The sequence below is a fragment of the Hyla sarda genome, chromosome 4 (genome assembly GCF_029499605.1).
Source record: "Hyla sarda isolate aHylSar1 chromosome 4, aHylSar1.hap1, whole genome shotgun sequence".
Classification (NCBI taxonomy): domain Eukaryota; kingdom Metazoa; phylum Chordata; class Amphibia; order Anura; family Hylidae; genus Hyla; species Hyla sarda.
In genome coordinates this window covers 168,335,316-168,345,446 of record NC_079192.1, presented here as the reverse complement: position 1 = coordinate 168,345,446, position 10,131 = coordinate 168,335,316, and the positions used below count along the sequence as shown (strand labels likewise).

The window sequence follows — 10,131 nt, the reverse complement described above, 5'->3', positions numbered from 1 at the left end:
CTTCTTGCATACATTGTCACAAAGGTTCATTTTAGTGTCTTATGGGTAATGAGCTCAGACAGATGGTGGCACAATGCTTAACAGCACATTGCTGGCTAATGTCGGAATACAGACTGTAAAACAAGCACAAGTATCCTGCAGATGTGATCTGCTGTGAGGTTTAGCCCTGCTAGAGGAAACACTCCTAGCTGCATAGGTAGTCATTTTGGGAAAAACAAAACAAAAAAAAAAACATTTATTTAAATGGGCACTGTCATGAAATTAAAAAAATGATATGTTGTAGTACTTAAGTACTACAACATATCTCTAATTTAGTTGAATTAAAAAAAGTGATTTTAAACCAGTTTAAAATCACTTTTAAATTCGGCCACTAGGGGTCGCCCTCCTAGTGGCCGAATGCATTCGGCAGTGACGTCACTACAGAATTTCGTCTCATTTGAGCCTGGCAAATGAGTCGAAATTCCAGTCACTGCGGTGCTCGCTCCCGCCTGTCAATCAAACAGGCGAGAGCGAGCACAGTGAAATCCAGGGCTGCGCATTGGCTCCCTGGACTTACACACTGGCCGCCTCCCTGGTGCATATTCTCCCTGCAGCAGGGAGGCACATGGCTCTTACCTCTGCTTACAGCCCCGGCTCCAGTGGGGATACACCACCTCCTCACTGCTCCTTGCAGCTGTGTCCTGTCATTGCCGGGGGGAGCGCGTTATATGGAGCAACAAGTGTATGCCCGGCTTCCTGTCATGCTCCTACACTCTGGTAACTCTCTCTATGGTTCTGGAGGACTTTCAATCCTCCAGAAACATAGAGACAGTTTCCAGAGTGTACGGGCATGACAGGAAGCCGGGCATACACTTGCTGCTTGCTACGGACCCCCGCTCATGGTCCGGCACGGGGGAGGGGGGGGGCGATATTGGTCGGGGGCTGGGTGTCTTCCAACACAGGGTGCCTCCAGTTGTTTCCCCACTACAGCTCCCAGCATGCCCTGACAGCAAATAGATGTCAGGGCATGCTGGGAGTTGTAGTGGTGAAACAGCTGGAGGCACCCTGTCAGGAGAACTATGGGCGGAACTCGGCCCCCAGCAGGCATCAGTGACGTGGTGCCTGCTGGGGAAGTCTGCCTGGTAGTGAGCACACTACCAGGCAGACAAAATGCCATTTTTAAGATAATAAAAAAATAAAAATAAAGGCAGGGAGGGGGTTAGGGATAGATGGGCAATAGGCAGGGACAGAAAAAAAAAAAAAAGAGGATGGTGGGAGCTACCCTTTAAAGGGGTTTTCCTAAGCCTGTCCGTGCATTAATACAACTGAAGCCCGTATACTTACCTCATCGGCTCCCCTTGTGCTGAAATTGTTATTATCTTGCATTCACTGCTCCTGTGGTGTTCCTCCTTTTTCCCCATGATGTCACACTCTCCCATACTGCTCTGTCATTGGCTGAGCAGGGAGGGGGATTGCACCAGAAGAAGGAAAAACACAGGAGCAGTGATTGGAAGAGAAGACAACTGCAGAGCCAGGGGAGCAGGTGAGGTAAGTATGCTGTTTTTTGTTGTTTTAATGCCCAGGAATGCATAGGCCATCTGTTGGGTTTTCCTAAAAAAAAAATCCATTTAAGGAATAGCTCATAATACTGTTCACTAACATATAGGAGATGACTTATAAAAATGGAGGGGAAAAAAAGGAAGATTTAGGTCATAAGAGAAATTTATCTTTGTTGCCCATAGCAACCAATTACAGTGCAGGTTTAATTTTATCAGAGCAATTAAAAAATAAACAAAAATAAAAGGTATGATTGGACACTCAACAGTTAAAGCCCATATAGTTTCCAAAAGAACTGCACGAGCTCAGTCATCTGCAAACTGCACTTTTTTCAGCTTCCTGTTAATATGAAGGAAACCAACAGAAATTAAATAGAAGAGAATTATCCAACAATATTACACCCAATAGGATGCAGATGTGTGTGTATCATAATGTCTTTAAAAGACAAACAGGCAATAAAACACTTTCCATATGGAATGGTTTATTACATTTTAATCCCACCAAATGCAGCATATACATGTGTTTAAAGCACTGGACAGGAATGAAGAAAGGAAAGGCCTTTGGAAATGAAGACACAAGACAGCATGCACACAATTTCCACAAGATTAAATCCAAACTCACCTTTCCAGCGTGATTGTATCTTTATCCCACCCATCCTCCCCAAACCATTGTTGTTTTTGTATACAATAAAAATAAGATTCGTACTCCAGTAAAACACCTCCTTAACCGTAAAGGCAGATTTTTGTGATTTGTAACAAAATAAAAAATAATACATATATATGACAAAATGGACCCTCCTACATCCCCCATTTGCAAAAAAAATATGGCAAATTATAAACAAAACACAGGCACACAATCAGACGGATGTTCAGGGCTTGGGAGTATTCCCACCTCCCCCTGCCAAAATTCTAAGTGAAAATAGTTTACCATATCCTTTACTTCAATTCCGAGTTTACTTTTATTGAAATTAAAAAAAACTGTTAAATGTTAGACTCTGTACACACATTTTTTCCATAGGGAGTTCTGGTATTTTTGATAGCAAGACGAGCAAAGTCTATAATGCTTTATTTGCTGTCAAAAATACAGAGACATAAACTTGAATCCTAGTGTGAACATAGCGTGAAGGGGCATATGCTGTGACTATGTCCCATGTTCTTCACTATTCTGACTGGGTACTTGGCCATTCCAAAATAAAAGGCTGTTTGCAACAAAAAGGCATGCAAAGATATTGTTAGATCATAAAGTTATTTGTAGTTTTAATAAATCTTTTAGATTATATAGATATCTCTATATTTTTTTTTAGAAGGCCAATAATATCTTTAAGGCTCACAGTCAGCACAACAGTTAACATTTTATAAATGTGAAAAACAAAGGACATGGGGAGGGGAAGGTGGATTGAGTTGTGCCTGCTATGCTACCATTGTCTCCTATATAAGCTGCAGATTTTGGATTTCCTCTACCCTTTCCCTGAGCAAGCTTGAAATTTAAAAAAATGACCGTATGGATCACAAAACTGTAAACTGTAATCTTTGAACTGCATATAGACACTGTTAAAATGAACAAGACTGTGCTGTCCGCCTCGAGAAGGTTGAGATTTATGGGTATTTCTCAGGAATCTCTCCCCTGCAATAGACAGATCTGAATCTAGGCTAAGTTATTTTAACTGATACACCTTAATGTATCACTGTATTATTACAGTCAATGTAAATCGCATTGGGTCCTGGCCACATATCTTATCATTTTGTTACATTAAAAAGGTCATAGTATGTACACCATCACACCATGAGCCTGAACTTTCATGACACACTATGTAAAAGGCCAAAAAGAGACATTGGGACTGCATCGCGGTGATGTGCTGTGACCCCAAAGAAATTATTATTGGAACCTGCCAATAATTTTCTTTTGCAAAACTCGATACCTGTACCACAAGAAATAAAGGATGACAGACAGACATGCGGAAAACACCGAACTGCATGAGGACCAAGGAACAACCCAGAAGTCACTACTCTCTGTAAGGTGCAAAGAAATGTTTTGCCATCTGCTCTGGCAGTGATCAGGTTACCCAAACCCTAAAACTGTAGCAGGTGATGATTGCTCGAACAACGCTAGCACCTGTCTTACCTGAAATGATAATGGTAATAACATATGTACATCCAAATGAAATGTCTGCACTCCTATATAGAATATATAGGTTATTCATGTTGGCTATGTAGGAAATAGTGAGACCTCAGAGGATTGGAATACATAATGTGTACAGGGTGTTACATTTCAAGTTTGGGAGAGATTCCACTGTTTTATGACACGTTCTGCTGGAAGGCTTGAAAGAGAAAGAAGCTATCATGAAATGGTATAACCCTCATAGTTCTGCTTTCCAGCAGAGGACTCTTATCAGCTTGTCAGTTTATATTTAACCCAATAAGTAAGGCAGAGAAGAATCAGAAAGGAAGTTCCTGGTGTGAAGCATGCATCATTATTTGCATTATAAGTTTAAAGGACTTGAAAAGTACCCATTGCTGATTGTATATAGCAATGATTCCCCCGGTCTCTGTGGTGATTTTCAGCAAGTGAAATGTCTCTGTTAAAAAAACAAACAAAAAACAAACAGAAAAAGCAGAACTAAATGCAAACCAGATTTCAGTGTTGGTCTATATTTCTCCCATAGATTGGCCATGGAATCTTCTCTTTGAGAACATAAAACCTAGCCTCTGAGGGGTGCCTATGTTTCTGAAGACTTCCACTCAGGGCAGAAGAAGATATAAAATGTAACAACTGTTTTTGGAGAACATCACAATCCTTTTACAGACCAGCAGAGCTCTTCAGCCTGTTTCTGGGCACAAGAGTGGTAGGTAGTGCAAGGCAGGGGAGTTTGGAGAGCCCAATATATATGTTTACTGTTTTCACAGAAGTCCTATTTGTGCCCATACCCACAATTCTGATAAGGCTGAGTCACTGTCTCGGGCTCTGTGATTACACAAGGTCTTCTTGCCTTCACTGATACAGCTCCTTGGCTTTGATATGCTCTAGCTGTTCCCGTAGTTTCCTGAAAGAAGGCCGCTGGTTGGGGTCTAGATGCCAACACTGTTTCATCAACTCGTACACAATAGCAGAGCAACCATCAGGAGCATCCATCTTGTATCCTCTTTCCACTCGAGGGACAACATCTTTTAGAGCCTAGGTGGCAGACAATCAAAACATCAATAAAACAAGTCATACAGCTACAACAGTGTGTGTTTGGTCTATGATTTTGCTATTGCAAAAAAACAATAGCTGTTAATTAGAGCGAGATTAGATGAGTGAAGTTACAGTGATTCGTTTCTTCACGAACTTCTCGGCTCGGCAGTTGCTGACTTTAGCCTGCATAAATTAGTTCATCTTTCAGGTGCTCTGGTGGGCTGGAAAAGGTGGATACAGTCCTAGGAGATGGATACAGTCCTTGGAGACTCTCTCCTAGGACTGTATCCACCTTTTCCAGCCCCCTTAACGACGAAGGACGTATATTTACGTCCTCCGCCGGTTCCCGCGATATGCCGCAGGGTCACGCGGTGACCCTGCGTCATATCGGGTTGGTCCCGGCGGCCATCAAATCGCGGTGATGCCCTGTATTAACCCTTCAGACGCGGCGATCAAAGCTGACCGCCGGATCTGAAGCGAAAGTGAAACTATCCCGGCTGCTCAGTCGGGGCTGTTCGGGACCGCCGTGGTGAAGTCGCGGCATCCCAAACAGCTTACAGGACACCGGGAGGGACCTTACCTGCCTCCTCGGTGTCCTATCGGCGAATGACTGCTCCGTGCCCGAGATCCAGGCAGGAGCAGTTAAGCGCCGATAACACTGATCACAGGCGTGTGAATACACGCCAGTGATCTGTGTAAAAGATCAGTGTATGCAGTGTTATAGCCCCCTATGGGAGCTATAACATTGCAAAATAAAAAAAAGTAAAAAAAAGTGTTAAGATCATTTAACCCCTTCTCTAATAAAAGTTTGAATCACCCCCTTTCTCCCATTAAAAAAAATAAAACAGTGTAAATAAAAATAAACATATGTGGTATCGCCGCGTGAGTAAATGTCTGAACTATAAAAATATATAATTAATTAAACCGCATGGTCAATGGCGTACACGTAAAAAAAATCCAAAGTCCAAAAAAGCTTATTTTTGGTCACTTTTTATACCATAAAAAAATGTATAAAAACTGATCAAAAAGTCAGATCAAAACAAAAATTGTACCGATAAAAACTTCAGATCACGGCGCAAAAAATGAGCCCTCATACCGCCCTGTAAGTGGGAAAAATATAAAAGTGATAGGGGTCAGAAGATGACATTTTTAAACGTATAAATTTTCCTGCATGTGGTTATGATTTTTTTCAGAAGTATGACAAAATCAAACCTATATAAGTAGGGTATCATTTTAATCGTATGGACCTACAGAATAATGATAAGGTGTCATTTTTACCGAAATATGCACTGCGTAGAAACGGAAGCCCCCAAAATTTATGTTATTGGAATACTTCTTTAAGTTTATGCTAAAAGTCAGTAGTTTTTGTTACATTTTATTTGCTTTATGTTACCATGGTGACCTGTACTTTATTTTGCTGTACGTGCGATTGGTTTTGATTCCATTGTTTTTGGAAGTGAGGTGACCAAGAAACAGCAATTCTGGCAATGGTATATAATTGCAAAAAATGACAAAGAGACAGTGCAGCTCAATCAACCATCTACTCCGAGGTTAACTGGTAGGTCTGAAAAACCCCAAAAGACCCAGTAATCAACAGGAGGAAATATATAATCAAAAATAATTATATAACCAGTCCTCAAAAAGTAGTGAAAAAAAGAAAGGAAAAAATAAAAAGAGAAAAGCACAAGGGATAATAGTGATAGTGGTTTAGAGTTGAAAATGTACAGTAATATGTGAGTGAAATTAAAAATGAAAGATAAAAGTGAGTATGAAGGTTCACAATATCAAAGAAGAGTGGATAAGTGCAGAGTAATAATCAGAAAAATTAGGGGTAATGAAAATATTAATAGTTATTAAACATCAAAAAATATGTGAATAATAAGAATGCCTGCAAAAGATGATAATTTTAACAATCAAATGCATTTATTAAATAATAAAATAATAATTAATGCCTGGGCAGGGCCCTTGCTCATGCATGCGATCTAAGTATTCAAATGTAATGATTTAAGAAGTGCCAACTATCTCAAAATATAAAAATTAAAAATAGTCCTTTATAGCCTAAAAAATCTTATAAAATAAACTTGTGTAAATAGCAACAGTATTGAATATAATGTCCAGCGATCGGAGAGTCTGTGTACTCCAGTGATACTCCAATGTGAAACACAGTCACCTTAAACTGTAGTAAATGTTTCAATATTTCATTCAGAAGATATAATGTAATTGATCACTGTTATCCACTTGTGTCCCACAACAGGTGTTTGTAGAATAGCAGTATTAGTAGCAAGATATAGTTACAGTTGCTTATATGAAATCAGGCACAGTACCTTATGGTTTTATTCACCGTGATGATCGGCAGCTGAATGTCTCCAGAGTTGCAGGCTCCGGGGACTGTGGGAGCCCAGTGCCCGCACGGACCGAATCAATCACCACCCTGGCATGGGTAGGGAGGTACTTTTCGTGCCGAAGTTGGAAAGATGTAATAATCCCGATTGCGTTGATGTAGAGCGCTGGGTTATAGATCGGCAGCGGCTGCCCGGCGTCCTCGTGGCGTGTGAATAGCGCGCTAATTCACAGTGGTCCATTAGTCCGGGGCCTACAGCGCTGTCTAGGCAGTATCGGCTGATACAGGTATAAAACAGGATTGAGATAGAGATGGCTGATAAATATGAAACAAGGCTCAACATTAGCCTTGTTTCATATTTATCAGCCATCTCTATCTCAATCCTGTTTTATACCTGTATCAGCCGGGCAGCCGCTGCCGATTTCTCTACAGACCGGCCACTGAGCTGTGCAAAGCACGATACTCCTGCTTGTCTGCATATCTATGCTACGATCTATAACCCAGCGCTCTACATCAACGCAATCGGGATAATTACATCTTTCCAACTACGGCACGAAAAGTACCTCCCTACCCATGCCAGGGTGGTGATTGATTCGGTCCGCGTGGGCACTGGGCTCCCACAGTCCCCGGAGCCTGCAACTCTGGAGACATTCAGCTGCCGATCATCACGGTGAATAAAACCATAAGGTACTGTGCCTGATTTCATATAAGCAACTGTAACTATATCTTGCTACTAATACTGCTATTCTACAAACACCTGTTGTGGGACACAAGTGGATAACAGTGATCAATTACATTATATCTTCTGAATGAAATATTGAAACATTTGCTACAGATTAAGGTGACTGTGTTTCACATGGGAGTATCACTGGAGTACACAGACTCTCCGATCGCTGGACATTATATTCAATACTGTTGCTATTTACACAAATTTATTTTATAAGATTTTTTTCGGCTGTAAAGGACTATTTTTAATTTTTAAATTTTTATATTTTGAGATAGTTGGCACTTCTTAAATCATTACATTTGAATATTTAGATCGCATGCATGAGCAAGGGCCCTGCCCAGGCATTAATTATTATTTTATTATTTAATAAATGCATATGATTGTTTAAAATTATCTTTTGCAGGCATTCTTATTATTCACATATTTTTTGATGTTTAATAACTATTAACCCCTTCAGGACCAAGCCCATTTTGGCCTTAAGGACCAGAGCGTTTTTTGCAGATCTGACCACTGTCGTCACTTTAAACATTAATAACTCAGGAATGCTTTTAGTTTTCATTCTGATTCAGAGATTGTTTTTTCGTGACATATTCTACTTTAACATGGTGGTAAATTTTTGTGGTAACTTGCATCCTTTCCTTGTGAAAAATCCTAAAATTTGATGAAAGATTTGAAAATTTTGCATTTTTCTAACTTTGAAGCTCTCTGCTTGTAAGGAAAATGTATATTACAAATAAAAAAAAATTTTATTCACATATACAATATGTCTACTTTATGTTTGCATCATAAAAGTGACGAGTTTTTACTTTTGGAAGACACCAGAGGGCTTCAAAGTTCAGCAGCAATTTTGCAATTTTTCACAAAATTTTCAAACTCACTATTTTTCAGGGACCAGTTCAGGTTTGAAGTGGATTTGAAGGGTCTTCATATTAGAAATACCCCACAAAAGACCCCATTATAAAAACTGCACCCCCCAAAGTATTCAAAATGACATTGAGTCATCATTTTAACCCTTTAGGTGTTTCACAGGAATAGAAGCAAAGTGAAGGAGAAAATTCACAATCTTCATTTTTTACACTCGCATGTTCATGTAGACCCAATTTTTGAATTTTTACAAGGGGTAAAAGGAGAAAATGTATACTTCTATTTGTAGCCCAATTTCTCTTGAGTAAGCACATACCTCATATGTCTATGTAAAGTGTTCGGCGGGCGCAGTAGAGGGCTCAGAAGGGAAAGAGCGATAAGGGGATTTTGGAGAGTACGTTTTTCTGAAATGGTTTTTGGGGGGCATGTTGCATTTAGGAAGCCCCTATGGTGCCAGAACAGCAAAAAACCCTCACATGGCATACCATTTTGGAAACTAGACCCCTTGAGGAACATAACAAGGAATAAAGTGAGCCTTAATACCCCACAGGTGTTTCACGACTTTTGCATATGTAAAAAAATATATATTTTTTTTCACTAAAATGTGTGTTTCCCCCCAAATTTCACATTTTTCCAAGGGTTAATAGCAGGAAATACCCCCCAATATTTGTAACCCCTTCTCTTCTGAGTATGGAGGTACCCCATAAGTTGACCTGAAGTGCACTATGGGCGAACTACAATGCTCAGAAGAGAAGGAGTCATATTTGGCTTTTTGAGAGCAAATTTTGCTCGGGGAGCATGTCGCATTTAGGAAACCCCTAAAGGTGCCAGAACACCAAAAAAAAAAAACACATGACATGCCATTTTGGAAACTAGACCCCTTGAGGAACGTAACAAGGGGTACAGTGAGCATTTGCCCCCCACTGGTGTCTGACAGATCTTTGGAACAGTGGGCTGTACACGTTTTCATTTTCACGGACCACTGTTCCAAAGATCCGTCAGACACCTGTGGGGGGTAAATTCTCACTGCACCCCTCATTACATTCCGTGAGGGGTGTCGTTTCCGAAATGGGGTCACATGTGGGGTTTAGTTTTTTTTGCGTTTGTCAAAACCGCTGTAACAATCAGCCACCCCTGTGCAAATCACCTCAAATGTACATGGTGCGCTCTCCCTTCTGGGCCTTGTTGTGCGCCCCCAGAAGGGTTAAAGAAGAAAAAGCCCCCCAAACCTTGTAACGCAATTTCTCCCGAGTACAGCAATACCCCATATGTGGCCCTAAACTGTTGCCTTGAAATACGACAGGGCTCCAAAGTGAGAGCGCCATGTGCATTTGAGGCCTAAATTAGGGATTTGCATAGGGGTATTCTACGCCAGTGATTCCCAAACAGGGTGCCTCCAGCTGTTGCAAAACTCCCAGCATGCGTGGACAGTCAACGGCTGTCCGGCAATACTGGGAGTTGTTGTTTTTCAACAGCTGGAGGCTCTGCTTTG

At 40.8% G+C, this 10,131-nt stretch overlaps 1 protein-coding gene across 1 annotated transcript in view; it reads right to left on the bottom strand.

Annotated features, from left to right (window-relative positions):
• Positions 1–2,003: 2,003 nt before the first annotated feature.
• CSK (C-terminal Src kinase) overlaps positions 2,004–10,131 on the bottom strand; it is a 111,704-nt gene continuing 103,576 nt past the window's right edge. The window contains exon 13 of the mRNA XM_056572681.1: positions 2,004–4,707. Coding sequence (XP_056428656.1) covers positions 4,525–4,707 — 183 coding nt within the window. The 3' untranslated portion in view covers positions 2,004–4,524. The remainder of the gene's footprint in view (positions 4,708–10,131) is intronic.